The 15,879-nt window shown below is 35.8% G+C and overlaps 1 protein-coding gene across 2 annotated transcripts in view; it reads right to left on the reverse strand.

The window, feature by feature from the left end:
• Nucleotides 1-15,879, reverse strand: part of Vps36 (vacuolar protein sorting 36 homolog) — a 29,908-nt gene that overhangs the window by 13,751 nt on the left and 278 nt on the right. For both annotated transcript variants that reach the window (XM_048800881.1, XM_015484244.2), the window contains exons 2-6: nucleotides 7,782-7,850; nucleotides 5,533-5,603; nucleotides 2,979-3,093; nucleotides 1,760-1,849; nucleotides 986-1,072 (exon numbers count right to left, since the gene is read on the reverse strand). In XM_048800881.1, the coding sequence (XP_048656838.1) occupies nucleotides 986-1,072; nucleotides 1,760-1,849; nucleotides 2,979-3,093; nucleotides 5,533-5,603; nucleotides 7,782-7,850 (432 nt within the window). The remainder of the gene's footprint in view (nucleotides 1-985; nucleotides 1,073-1,759; nucleotides 1,850-2,978; nucleotides 3,094-5,532; nucleotides 5,604-7,781; nucleotides 7,851-15,879) is intronic.

The following is a 15,879-nucleotide window of genomic DNA, read 5'->3' on the forward strand; positions in this document are numbered from 1 at the left end:
AAGAACACAGTATCGCCTCTCATCTTGCCAAAGACTGAACATGAGTGTTGGATTTACCTGCTCATTTGCAGGAAATAAAAATACAATTTGCATGGCTAAAGAACACCCAAAACTTTATCATAAATAAGTATTCAGCAAAACTATACCATGGGCATTTAATAGATCAAATGTCCTAATTCCTCAACAATAATACATATTTTCAATTAGCAATCCCAGAATAGGTATTCAAAAATTATTTGCTTTGGGTAATGCAATGGAGCAACCAATCATGGACTGAAATCTCCAAAACTGTAAGCCAAATAAACCTTTCTTCTTGTAAATTGATTGCTTCAGGTATCTTGTTAGTATAACAAAAAGCTGACTAACAAGATCATGATGTGTTTAGATATATGAATTACAGAATCTAATCATAACTGGCTTTCTTAACCAGAGTTCTTTCCCCTTTACTTGAATTTCCTCTTTTATGATGAGGTTTTAAAGCATCATAATATATATAGACAGTATTATCTCTGAGCATAAGTGATAGGCTGATTGGAGCCATTCTTATTGTCTAGTGTCTCATCTTTAATTGGTCATCAGTATAAAACTGTGTGGTGGCCAGCCGGGAACAGTGGCCATACAACAGCATTTTTCCCTCAACTAAGTTAATCAAACTTCCAAAATAATTATACTGAGAACCTTGAACTCATTAGGAATATCCTCTAATCAATTATATCTTTAAAATTTGCATATAACATTCTATGATGTTCCCTAACAGAAAACAAAATTGGGTTTCTTTTTTATTTTTAGAAAAAGCTTTTAAAATGTGTTTAGGTTAACTTAATGCCAACCTGAGGTAAACCCATTACAGGAAAGAGGAAACTGCAGAGTTGCATGCAATTTAAATATTATTCATATTACAAAATGGAATTAGTCACAGCTGTATCCAAAAGAATAAACACAAATAGCTGAAAAAGATGACTGACTGGAACTTATTAAGAGTTACCTCAGAAATATTTTTGTCAGTTTCTTTTCTTTTTTCTTCCAGTTTCCTTTCAATACCTACAATTCCTACAGCTCTTACTCTTCCTGGCTGGAAAAAAAAGAAAATACAGAACATAAAACATACTAAATGGGAAGGAAACAAAATCTTTTGTGAACCACATTGTGTTTTCAATGGCGGGAAAGGACCACAAAGAACCAAAGAAAAACAACATACAATTACATCTAGCTTCCTTTCAAAACATTTTTATGTTTCTGACTGTACATAATGTCTTTGAATCAGTAAAGAAAAAGCAAATATACAAAAAATGACCATTTTATTCTGTATTTAAATAAAAATTAAATTTCCTATTCATGTTTGTTCTTCGGCAAGCTAAGTCAAATGTTTAAAAGGGTCTCAAATGTATAAAAAATTATAGCTAATTTTTTTGATACTTGACAGTTATACAAACTACTTCATACATTTGAGAGCCTGTTCATAGTTTGTGATTTAGACTAAATGCTATAAAAATTAATTTTTTTACCCAAATAACACTATTTTGTTTTGGCAAGTTCTATGGTTACAGAGTATTTTTTTTTTTTTTTTTCAATCCTGAGGATTGGATCCAGGGCCTTGCACATGCTAGGTAAGCATTCTACCATTGAGCTACATTCCCAGCCTTTTTAAAAATTTTTGTTTTGAGACAGGATCTCGATAAGTTGCCCGGGCTGGACAATCTTAATGAAGATGCAAGAACAGAGTTGAAAATACTGGATTAATATATAGTTTTAAAAATACCTGGGGTCCTCTATTTGTTTGTATTGACTGAGACACTGGCATGTTCTCCCATCTTCTTTGTGTCATTTCCTCTGATAAACGCCTGTAAAACTGTTATGTACAGACATATACTTTAAGTGAGTGAGTAAAGTTGTGGCATCCTTGGACAAATTAGTAAAAAAGTCTGTTGTTCAGCCTTGTACAACAAGCCTAGAATTCTCAGAGACATCAAAGGAAATCAAAGGAAGTTCTTTTCTTGGCTCAACTTCAGAAAACACAAAGGAAAAAAAAAAAAAAAGGAACTGACCTTCTATATAAAGCGAACTACTTTCAACAAAGAGATGAGTGACAATGAAACAAATCAGACTTACTTTAAACAATACTGCATATATAGATTATTTTCAATCTAGAGTGAAAGAAACACAGAGCCAGGAAAAATACACAACCCTTTTTCCATGAAGGATACAGAGAATAATTTGTCTAATTAAAATGTGAAGCCAAAAATTAGGGACAAAACATGCTCACTAAATTGAGACATGCTCACTATGGTGAGACTGGACTTCAGTCATTCACTTATATTTGCTTAGTGACTACTGTATGTGGAACACTGGGTAAAGTGCTGCTGAAAAGAAAAAAATATATATATTCATGGGGAGATAAACATACCTGCAAATAAACACCTGTACAGTAATTTATTAATCAGAATACATAGACTCTATACTGTAGCATAAGTACTTAAGTGATTAGATTTGTGTGGAGCCTGCTTTAAGGCTGGTGAGCTTTCAGATATTACCTCAGTTTAACATTTCCCTGCACAAGACACTGTTTTCCCTCCCCTCTCCTTTCTCTCTCTTCTGCCCTCACTCTTTCTGGTATAGGAGATCAAGCCCATGGTCTTGCACACACTAGTTAATCACTCCACCACTGAGCTACACCCCCAGCCCCCATACTCTTTAATCAAACTACACCACTGAAAACTTTACTAGTAGCCAAGTAGCATGACTTAGCATATTTACAGCCTCAGCTCCCTCCTGTGACCACACCTTCATGCTTTCTGTTCCCATTAAAACCTAAACTCATATTCTCTACTGTCGATAAGGCTTAAGATGTAAAAAGATTTTACTGTAAAAATATGGGAGAAACCTGTTATATTGCCTTCCATTATATTAAACCCCACACACCCACACACACCCACCCACACACACTTTTCTAGTCCAATTTTATTGATATGGAAGCTTACCTCAATCTGGCCATGCTCTTTGAAGGAGAGTTTGATATAGGAGTTTTTACTACTCTGGAATGGGCCAGGTTCTTTGGTAGGAGGAGCTGGGTGCAGATGAACCACTATTTTGGCACTGAAGAAAGAGCAAATGTAACATATTTAACTACCTTTAAAAATAAAAAGACTAATTCCATTTTCATAACTTTTAATATATTTCCAAATCACTCTTAAATTCATGTGGAAACAAAGAATATCCCGAAAGATATCCTTTTAAAGTTCCTAGTAATTCATTATCAATGAAACTTTTCCTTGATACCAAAAAATTATAAGCAGTTATTTAAAACTTATAAACTATAAACCAAAAAGTTTCAAGTTACAGCTGTACAGATTAAAGAAAAGTATAGTTTTGAATAAATAAGTTCAAAATAAATTTTCAAATTTTTGAGTAGTTTTGACTAAGGTTTTCCATGCACATGGTCATCATAGGGTGCCTATAATTTCTGCCAAAGCATATTACCTTACTCATTTGAAAACAAAATATGAAAACTTATCTGTAAAACTGGCCAGCTGATATTTTATTAAAACTCCATCCAAAACTAACATTTTACAGTGTCATCTGTTGGAAAATGCCACTCGATGAGCAGCATGATCTAGAAAGATCCAACAGTAAAACAGAAACTACTATTATCTTTATTACAACATTACTTTCTATGCTTTTAAAAATACCTCCATATTTGTTCAGCTTTATAAGTCTGTTTTCCTCCCAATTTTCAACCTTCTCAATATACAACCCATAAAGATGAACAAAACTTAAAAAAACATATAGTCAAAATGTCCTGGAAACCTAGCTAAGAGCCCTTTAGGATCATGTTCTAGATGTGCCTATTACTCCATTTAACATTTCTTTGTGTGGCCCATATGGTTGCCTAAATATCACCGTAAAATTTAAATAACATGAGTTGGGCCTCCTCAGACTAACACAAGCTTTGTAAGTGAACTGGGGCCAGCCTCATGAGATTCTTTTCCTCTTCCTTTGTGGTGAATGTCTTTAAAGATAGGCGAGGCCAGCAAATAAACTATGTGAGCAGAATCACTGGACCACATGGAATAAGCCATCAACTAAAGCAACAAAACTAAGACAATCATGATAAAGTGACTGAGCAAGAGCATTTCACACTCTTATTCAAAACCCTTGGCCCTGTTAGCAGATTCTGTCAAAGGAAACCCAACAAAAGCTGTAAGATTATGATACAAAATAAAGTTTAAAAATTCCAAAATGTGCATAAAATACCCAAGTCAATTTTTCATATCTTTTTATTGAGTCATTCTATTATCACATTTCATCAAATTTAAAACCTATGAAATGAAAAAAGAATCCCAATTTCAGATGCCAAAGTTAGGGGCTGGTATACAGCTCTATGGTAGAGCACTTGCCTAACTAAGGCCCTGATTTAAAAAAAAAACTGAAATATATATGTGTTTATATCAATGTAATATTCTAATTATTTGAGAAGAGGGACTGGGAACTACAGGGGGATATCTGAGAAAAGTTAACATAGCATGTAACTGAATTCCTTCCTCCTCAATGGAGATATTTTTTAAAATAAGACACTATTTTGAAAGTAAGTATTCTAAATATTTTTATTACATAGTTTAGATTACCCTGGAACACAGCAGAGGAAAGATCAAATGATCTGGAATATCCCTACGATTTTACTTTCTATAATGTAATAAGATTGAAAAACATGCAAAGGAGGAAATACAAATTACAGAAACAATCTACTCTAAAAATCTATGGCTTACTTTTTTCAAAATGTTGGTTTGTTTCTTTAATGTCAAATAATCTTCTTTAGTAGCCACATCATTATTGTTTAAGGCATACACTACATTTCCAGTGAAGTTCAACATTGTTTTAACATCTATCGAAAAGTCTAATTATGCTAAGCCTAAAGAGGGACCAAGACAGAAAACACTATCCCATGCCAAGAATATTTGTTCATAAGTATCCTGAATCATATGCACTTAAGATGTAAAGTCAAAATTTTGAGAATGCTTGAATAAATAAGAACATCTGAACCTATATTTCACACCAGAGTGGCCATATCTCCTAGTCTGCCTGGGAAGGTTCCATTATTATGCTATTGCCCTAATTGTTAAATGCACCTCCTCCTACTGCTCAAATGTTCTGTTTTGCAAAATAGCTATTATGATGCTCTATTTAATTCTGATACCTGAACAACTTGAACCTGAAAAATAAATTTAATGATCAGCTAGAAATAGTACCAAAGTCAATAATTTTTCTCATAGGTCATTTCTGATAGGTCATTTCTGATTTCAAGTACTGAATGACAGGCACAGACGTGAAAGCCAAGTGTCTGTGGAAATGCACACAATGCTAGCAGGGCCACATTTATTTATTATGAACCAAGAATATCATAGCAAACCTTAGTACTTAATTTTTACTTAAAGAATTGGTCTAAGGGGGGAAAATAACCTTCTTTGGGGGCTTCCTGACTAACAGTAGGAGAGGAAGAATTTTTTATGAATAAAGGCTATAACATGTAGACCTCACCTCTTCCCAATTCCAGCTGCCTGTTCCTCAATGAATACAATGTGGGACAGAGGAATGGCCATGCAGCACTCCTAGGAGGAAATCAGCAGAAACAAGATCCATAATACTAGTCAGCAACCCTTGTTTTATAACATCAGTGCCCTATATTTCTAAGGGATTTAATAATTTTAAAAATGTTGCTTTATTTCTTAAATAAACTTAAGGAAGGATTAAATGAAAATGATACTGTGGTGGCATATTACTGTTTAGGCAAACCTAAGAGGTACAAAAGCAGCCATAACTATACCTTTGTTTTCACAGTGGGGATAGTTTCTTAAAGTAACTTATACGAAAACTTTTTATATTTAATTTTTCTTATATAGAAAAGAAAAAATAGACAAAACAATTTCAAGGAGTGCATTATATGGATGATTTTTCTTCTTTATAACTTCCCATTCTTTACTCACACACACACACACACACAAAAAAAAAAAAAAAAATATTGATGTAACCTCCTTTTATTAGTACATATAATTTTAAAATTATTATTCAATGCCAGGTTTAGTCACACACACCTATAGACCCAGCTATAGGGAGGCTGAGCCAGGAGGATTGCTTGAGTCCAAGAGTTTGAGGCCAGCCTGGGCAACAGTAAGACCTTGTTTGAAAAATAAATAAAGTGAGCTGGGGGATGTGGCTTAGTGGTATAACACTGGCCTAGTGTGCATGAGATTCTGGGCTGGATTCCCAGTGCTGCAATAAACTGATTGATTGATTGATTGATTGATTAAAAATTATTTTACCTGACTGGTATATAATCGGTCTAAGGATTTCTCCAAATTGGCCTCTTTACATCATGATCAAAAAAATTATACTGATTCATTAATTTATCAAACATGGGTAAATGACTCCCACCTTCCCCTAAAAACATTGATTTCCTGAATATATAATTATTTTAAAAGAATTAGACAACTTTAGCCATTTATAGAATACATTATCAATGTGGGCAAAAACTGGTTCTTGAAGGCAAAAAAAGTCAGATATTGTAATGGTTAGTGGCCTTTCAAAGAGTACAGTATATGGGCTGGGGATGTGGCTCAAGCGGTAGCACGCTCGCCTGGCATGCGTGCGGCCCGGGTTCGATCCTCAGCACCACATACAAACAAAGATGTTGTGTCCGCCGAAAACTAAAAAATAAAAATATTAAAAATTCTCTCTCTCTCTCTCTCTCTCTCTCTCTCCTCTCTCACTCTTTCTTTAAAAAAAAAAAAAAAAGAGTACAGTATAGAATGTGAGGGTGATCTGGCTGCAACATCTGCCTCCCCACTGATCACCAGGGTTGATTCAGCTGATCTGAATGGCTAGGCGGGTGTCTCCTTCCTCCCTCATCGCTCCACATGCATCCCTCCCGAAGCTTCATGATAGAGGAGCTTCCCCAGTAGAGGAGGGCCATTCTTCCATCAAGGTATAGGGGTAGCTGCACTCCCCTGTAAGAACCTCCAAACAAGCTCTCAAAGAGTACAGTATATAGTTTATCTGTAGTATTACAATTTCATGGGTGCTGGGGTATAGCTCAGGGGTTGAGGATGTGCTGAGCATTTGTGAGGCCCTGAGTTCATCCCCAGCAAAATAAATAAATGAATTAATTAAATAGTTAGTTAATTCATTGTGAGTAACTGGTCAGGAAAATGAAAACAGATGAGATAGCTTATTTCACTGACAATGCTGAAATTATTATGTCAGATATTTACTTTCAAGTTAAAGATCTTTGCAATGAAGATATCAGCTCTATATAACTTACTCTCCCTTCTTAGAGATTATAAAAATGAGGTTGGGAGGAGTTCCTCTCTTTCAGAATGACAAGGAGGCAGTCCTCAGTGTCCAGGTGAAGCACATGACAGTCTCACCTCCTGACTCTCAGCAACAACCCGGGAGAACAGGTTGTTTGGGGGACAGTTGAAGTCTTTCTTAAGGATCCTTCACAACTGAGAGAAGAACTCCCCTGCTAAATACTGAACACACGGCCTGACTGTTGCTTAGAAACAGGAATCGCCATGGTTCTCCTTTCAGTAACTACACAGAGTTTTCCCAAATTGAATGAGAGAAAACACCCTCAACTCCACTCTCTGTACACCATTCAAAGAGAACATGTGGACACACTCTTCTGATGTTCTAAAAAGGAAAGTGTGTGACAAGGGGGAAAGACAAAAAAGAAGCGAAAAACTTGAGTGATTTAAAACCTAGAAGAGATGCTAAAGGTTGTATCTTACATGATTTTTCTGATCTCTCCAAATCAGTCGGTGTGTACTAAGGAGGAGGGTCCCAGCATCAAATTTTATCTAGAAAGATAAGACCATCATCACAAAAGATTAATAATGTCACTCAATGTCCAGATTTTTTCTCTTTAATCATAAAATATGAGTTAAATCATGAACATTTTCAAATTAGTTTTATCACAAATTAAAAAGAAGCAACACTATACACATTTCATAAATAAAAACTATAAACACAGCCATGATATAATTAGGGGAAAACTGGAAATAATTGAGATGTATAATAATAGACGAGTGGTAAAAAAAGTGTGCCACATCTATTCAACCACATTGATACTATGGAATCCATGCAGAGGTTAAATGAATGACAATGTAGAATCATTGTGGCTATCATGGAATTTAAGAGAATTGGTGAGGAAAAAGCAATTTGCAGCATATAACATATAATGTAATCCTCAAAAGACATGTTTGTAATACACACACACACACACACACATCTATACATAAGTAACAGAAAAAGTTCTAAAAGGAATACACAGTAAAATGTTAATAATGGATTTTTTCAAGAAAAGGGTGAGGGGAATAAGAGGAAGAGAAGCAAAGGACCTTTTAAAGACTGACTGAATTTGCTGGGCATGGTGGCACACACCTATAATTGTGACACAGAAGGTTTAGGCAGGAGGAATAAGTTTGAGGCCAGCCTAAGCAACTTATCCAGGCCCTAAGCAACTTAGTGAGATCCCACTCCCCACTCTCCAAAAAAAAAAAAAAAAGACTGCATATTTTTACAATGAGACTGAGTTCATGTATAATACTTTTATAACTGTTTGATTAATTTCTAAAATAGAAAATTTGGAAATAGACACAAACACATACAAGAATAGGTATGGATGGAGAGTTAATCAGTGGCACTGAACTAACTGGGTTTCCAGGTAAGAAAAAAACAAAGTTGGATTATATACTGCACCAGAATAAGTTCTATATAGGTCAAATATTTAAGAGAAAGGAAAGAAAGAGAGGCAAATCATAAAAACAGTAGGAAAAAAATGAAAGGATTATAAAAATAATCTCAGGGTGGGGAAAGCCTTCTTGAGAAAAGCATTAAACCCATTAGCACTAGAGGAAAAGACTTAGAACTTCACCTGTACACATGCACACACAAAAATTCTTCATGGAAAAACTATCAACAGCAAAAACGAGACAAACAGAAGAATGGGGAAAAGAATTGCAACTCACATCAAAGAGCTAATTTCCTTAATATATAGAACACTCATAAATCAATGAGAAAATAACCTATAACCACTATAAAAATGAACAAAGACTATTAACAGAAAAGTTTACAAAAATAGGAAGTTCAAATGACTCTTAAACATATTAACAGATGTATAATCTCACTGATACTCAGATAAATGAAAATTAAAAGATCATTAAGATACTCCTTTTCGGGCTGGGGTTGTGGCTCAGTGACTTGCCTCCCACATGTGAGGCACTAGGTTCCATCCTCTGCACCACATAAAAATAAACAAAGATACTGTGTCCATGTGTAACTAAAAAATTTTTTTTTAAAAAAAGATACCCCTTTTCATTAATTTGACTGACACAGATCCAAAAGTTTGGTAACACTTTACTGGTGGTATTTGGGAAAATATATTTCCTGATGGGACAGTCTCTGCAGAAGGCAGTTTGTTATTTTCTAACAAAATTACAAATATAAGAGCTGGGGATGTGGCTCAGTGGTACAGCACTTTCCTAATATGGGCAAGACCCAGGGTCCAATCTCCCATGCTGCAACAACAACAACAAATTGGAAATACAAATATCCCTTGACCCAAGGATACTTGGCACTTGTAGGAATTTACCCCACAGATGAATTCATATATGAGCAAGGTGATACAGTACTTGGCTATTCACTGCTGTTTATAAGAGCAAAAGATGAGAGACAATTCTAACATCCATCAACAGGGAAATGCACACATATACAATAGATTATAGGCATTTCACTAAAAAGAATATGGAAACTCTTTACATACTTGTAATACTTGATAAAATCTAAGATGTCACTGAATGTGACGTGCATCCTAATTTCAAAATTGTTAAAATGTGAACAAAAAAGTAAGCTTAGAATCAGTGAGGTACATAGCAGTATACATAGTATAGAATTGATAGGGGAAAAGCAATTTGCAGCACACTGCATATAACATAATATAATTTTATATTTTAAAAAGGAAAAAACAACACTCTTCACACAAATACTTATGTATGACAAATATGCATGCTTTCTAGAATTATATAGTGGTGGTCTCTGAGGGAGACAGAATGGGAAGGAGACTTCTAACTGTTCTGGACTAAATCTGAATGTCTGGCCTACCCCTCATTGTGATGGTGTTTGGAGGGGCCCTTTAGGAAGTGCTTATGTGTATGTAGAGAAGGTCATGAGATGGGGTCCTATGATGGATCAGAGTCCTTGTGAGAAATGAAAAGACACAAGTCCTCTCTCTACATGCATGAACCCAGGAAAGGCCACTGAGTGCACACAGCAGGATGGTGGTGTCTGCAAGCCAGGAAAAGGACCCTGGAAGACCCACATCCCCCAGCACCTTGAACATGGACTTCCCAGCCCACAGAACTGTGAAAAATAAATGTCAGTTGTTTAAGTCACCCCAGTCTGTGGCATTGTTACAGCAGTCTGAGCTGAGACTGCTTTCTGGGTATTACGGCTGTATCAACAACTCAAAATAATGTTTTAAAGTGTCCTTTAAAACTATAATATAATCACAAAAATACTCCAGCTACTTCTTTAGTTTCAAATTTTAACACTCATAATTTGTTATTATTCCTGAAAGTAAGATTAATAAGTCAATTTTAGAGCTGGAATCTGAGAGATTGATAGATACTTTCATTTCTGTTAAAATCAAGAAATATACTGGAAACTTCTATTAACTCTACTAGAAAGTAGAATTTGCTATGATTAGACCTTGCTTAGATCCTATGAAAAAATATTTAGTTGTATCAGAAGTTATAAGGCCAGTCCCAGTTACTTGTCTACCTTATATTATAAACTCTAAGGAAAGCGTTTTGGTGAGGGTCCAATTTATTATAAATAATAAAATTCTTCTTAGTTTAAAAAAAATGATTAAGAGCTAGAGGTATGACTCAATGGTATAAATTCTTGGCTAGCATGCTTGAGGCCCTGGGTTTGATCCCCAATACCATAAATAATAATAACAACAACAATAATATGTTTGTCAAATAAATAACCAATTAGTACTATATATATATATATATATGGTATGTATTTTATATATACATATATATGTATATATATATGTATGTATTTTATTTTTTCTTTCCAGTACTGGGGATTAAACCTAAGGGCTATACCACTGAGCTACATCCTCAGTCCTTTTTATGTTTTTATTTTAAGACAAAGTCTCACAAAGTTGCCCAGGCTGGACTCAAACTTGTTTTTTCTCCTACCTCAGCCTCCTGATAGCTGGCCACCACCCATAGCTATATATCATTCTTAAATAGAAATAATCATAAATTATGCATGTAGTCAAAAATATATTACAAGATATCCATGGTATTATTAAGAGAGGAAAAAATTAAGTTTCAAAATAGTATATATAACTTGATTATATACAAACATATATAATCACACAAACACAAAATGTGCCAAAAGTAATTTTTATGGGGAGATTTACAGATCATGCCAACTTTCTTCTTTTGGTTTTAGTTGTAATTAACAATTTTGTCAAATCAAATTTAGAAAATTTATCACTGACATATATAACTTCATTTAACTCTGAAATATATATAAATTGGTTTTTGTTAAGTCAAGCACACACAGAAATAGGTATCAAAAAAAAAAAAAAAACACTTTTTTTTTTGGTACTGGGAATTGAGTGCAGGAATGCTTAACCACTGAGCCGCATCCCTTTTTGTATTTTATTTAGAGACAGGGTCTCACTGAGTTTCTTAGGCCCTTGCTAAATTGCTGAGGCTGGCTTTGAAATCTCAATCCTCCTGTCTCAGCCTCCCAAGCTGCTGAGATTACAGGTGTATGCCACCACACCCTGGCTCCAACACATTTTATGACATACATTTTTAAACACTTTTTAAAGCATAAGTTCTGTAATATTAGCTAAGTATTAAATAATGATATGGTTGATAAACTTTAACAATAAGAGGTTTACTGAACCATCTAGTTTAGTTATATACACTCTGAAAGATATTCCACAACACTCCAACACAGAGAAAAAGCCTTATAAGTTTCCATGTTCTCCTATGAATCAAAAGTAAAGCATAGGTGTTTCCAGTACATAATTCAGTCTGGCTTCAAATGTTTTGTTTAATCTTATGTATGCTAAACCAAATAATCAAATTTAAGATATTTAAAAAATCTCTTTTTTACCAATGAGTAAGATTTCTCTTTTCCAAAAGCAAATATTTCATTAACTTGAGAGTACATGCTGCTGCATTAGAACATAAAAGCTCTGATTAAAAAACTGCATTTCATGGGCTGGGGATGTGGCTCAAGCGGTAGCACGCTTGCTTGGCATGCGTGCGGCCCGGGTTTGATCCTCAGCACCACATACAAACAAAGATGTTGTGTCCACCAAAAACTAAAAAATAAATATTAAAAAATTCTTTCTCTCTCTCTCACTCTCTCTTTAAAAAAAAAAAAAAAACAACTGCATTTCATCTTACTGAAATCTGAGCATAAGGGTAGGAATTTAAAATTCAAGCCAAAGTATGTTCCATTGCTATGTCAATTAACAATGAGCAAATGTAAGATGTTGCTGCTCTAAGTGAAGAAATTGTGTAATAGTTCCCTTCAGGGGTTCCAATGGATTATGATCTAACCTGATAGACAAGTTTAGGCTGGTTTGCTTCTAGTACTCAGAGCTAGAATTATATTAGCTACTTAAAAGTTAAACTTAGGTACTTGCTGAATAAGCTTTTCCTTTTTTTTTTTTTTTCTTTTTATATTTTTCTACTATAAAGGTAATGCATTTTCATTGTTGAAAAATCTGGAAAAAATTTTTTTAAATCTATGAAAGAAATGAAATCACTTGTAATTACATTAGCCAGAGGGTGTATATTTATGCATGTATATACTCTTTAATGAATGAGACCATGGTATTTATAGTTTTACAACTTTTTTCACTTATCACTCTATGGTTAGCAATTTCTCTTGCTAATTAGGATAAGCCATAATTTAACTAATCTCTGTAATAAACATTCAGATTGCTTCCAATTCCCAACATATATTAAATAATATTATATATAATGCTGAGATGAGTGTCCTTCTGTGTAATATTTTTATACATACCTGATTATTTCCCAAGAGTAAATTCATAAAATGAAATAGCTGAGAGAGAATAAACATTTTGTAAATTTTCTGGTATGCAGAGCCAATTTACCACTTTATACAATGTAATCTTACATTGTTTTTTAAATTAGTTGAGGCTATAGAAGCATCTGTGAAATTAAACAAATGACCTGTCTACCTGCTTATGAAAACAACACATTATCCAGTCATAATGTACCCATGCAAACTGTGCTTGTATAAACAAGCAAGCACACATTTATTCACAAGAGGCACTTGGGCAATAGAAAGATCATAGTCTATTGGATCTGGTTTGGAATTCTAGTTCCACCAATTACTAGATATGTAACCCTGGACAGTTCACAGTTTTCTCAACTAACAACTATGGGTCTCAGTTTCTTCGTCTTTGGAAGGATCAGCTATATGAATATTACATGAAGTGGCACTAGGGACTGCTATACTTTGAAGTGCTGCAGCACAGTGAAGGAAGCACGGGGCTGGGAGTCCATCAATAGAGATTCAAATCCTCTCCTTCTAACTGATCATCTTAGGCAAGTCATTATATCTCTAAGTGAAAATCTTCTCATTCAGCAAAATACTTATTTTGAGGGGAGTAAATGAGATCATTAATAAGGTCCTAGCACAGAGTAGGTAATTCATTCTGATTTTTTAAAATGGATTTCATACCCACAAAGAGCCAGTAGGTAAAAGGAAGACTAAAATCCACTTTCCACCCTTCAGGAGGATCCAAGTGGTCTAGAAAAACACCATGTGCCCACTTGCCTAGGGAACCTGCTGGTATACACAGCTATGAGGGCTGAGCAGTCTGGACTGTAGTTGGGGACCAAGGGAGCCTGTGAAGGATTCTGAATGGGAGACTAACTGGATCAGATCTCAAGGCTCATGTACAGCCTCCTAGAGTCTTTAGCATCACTTGAGGTCGAAAATCTTCCAGAAGATGGGAGAAAGCCAAATCAGAACACTTCCTCCCAGGAATCAATCTGGCCTTCAATCACACTAGGGACCAAGCAGCTGCAAATAGCTCAGCAAGTGATAGATTAGGTCCCCCAGGACACAGTGATAAGTAGGGTCCCACTTTAATTTCAAGATACTGATTCACTTCTGGGCAGCCCCAGGTTTTAGAAGAGTAATGAGTTTTTGACTAAATGAATGGGTCTCCAGATGGACCTTGCCCAGGACTTTTTTCTTAAGCCTGATACCTATGTATTTGCTTTAAAAAAGAAAGAAAGAAAGAAAAAGCATCCAAGATTTTAAAGGAAAAATTAGATTTTGCTGATTCAACAATTTTTTTTCCACAAACAGGTGCTAATGGCGGTGATTTTATATTATTGTAAAGATATCATAGCTGGGGCTGGGGTTGTGGCTCAGTGGTAGAGTGCCTAGGACATGTGAGGAACTGGGCTCAATCTTCAGCACCACATAAAAATAAATAAATTAAATAAAGGTATTGGGTCTATCTAACTAAAAAGAATATTAAATATATATATACATATATAATAGCTACACTGTCTGCCAGCAAAGGCGTCCCTAATTTGTTACTGGTGTCCCACAGACAACAAGGTGTTGACTGCCAGGTACTCATTCAGGGAGGGGCACTGTTAAAGTCTCTGAAGACCATATGTCAGTGTCAGCATACAGTTCTTAAAGCCAGCGCAGAATCAAACCCAATAAAGGAGAGGATTGATTGAGCTTCTCATTCAAAGTGGTTCCAAAGATGTAAACTCGGTAAGGAAGAAAAAGTGAAGTTTGCTTGTCACACCAATCAAACGATGCAAGATCCAATTTGAGATCAAGTCAATGAAAGTACTAATGAAGTAAATGAAGTCCAAGCAAATCACTTAAGGAAAAACCCTTGATTTAATAACAGGAAACATAGTCCATGGAAATCGCCCAAAGGAAGTAGAGGACTTAGGTTTCACATCACTTGTGCCCCTAGATAGCAGTGTGCACGGACCAGGAAGAGCTGTGGGTCAAGTACACCAAGTATAGCAAAGTAGGAGGAAGTTTAATTAAGAAATAGCAAGGAAGGAGAGAGGTAGCAAGTGAAAACTTCCGGAAACTAAAAATGCTTATGGGTAAATGAGTTTACTTTTTTTTTTTTTTCCTAATTCCAAATTGCACATTTCATCCAGGAGAGGATATTTTGTAGTTTTCCCCCAAGTACCCACAAAATATTTAATTACATACTGTATTTCTCTTCTCAATTTGCAAACCCATCTCCTAAGATTTATGCTTATATCACAGGGCAAGGTTGACTACATCACTTTATAAGACTAAGCTCAAAACTCCCTCCCGTAAAGTAATTACAAAAACAAATAAACAAAAACCCAAGAGTCTTTGGCAAGGGCGTTTCAAAGAGGAACGCTCTGCTACCTCCTTCAGAAATCTCTTCAAAGCAATCCACACCTCTGCGCAGATCTGATAAGCGCTCCGCCTCTGGGGTCGCAGCCGAGCTGCCGGGGTGCTGGGGGACGTGCGCCCACCGCGCGCTGCTGGCAGAAGGCGGACCTGGGCTGCCCCGGGTATTACGCCCAAGCCAGTGTCACTAAGGCTCTGAACCGAGCCAGAAAGGCGAGCATCTCCGTCCCTGCCCGCCGCCTGCAGACGGACAGCAGGCGCTCTCGGGGAGCACCGGCTGTGCACCCCGAAGCGTATCGCTGGGGCGGCGGCAAGCGGCCACCATCCGCGCCCGCCGAGAATCGTTCCAAAGTCGCGCGCGGCCAGCGCGGGGGAGGCGCAAAG

This window comes from Marmota marmota, unplaced genomic scaffold, assembly GCF_001458135.2.
Source record: "Marmota marmota marmota unplaced genomic scaffold, marMar, whole genome shotgun sequence".
Taxonomy (NCBI): Eukaryota; Metazoa; Chordata; class Mammalia; order Rodentia; family Sciuridae; genus Marmota; species Marmota marmota.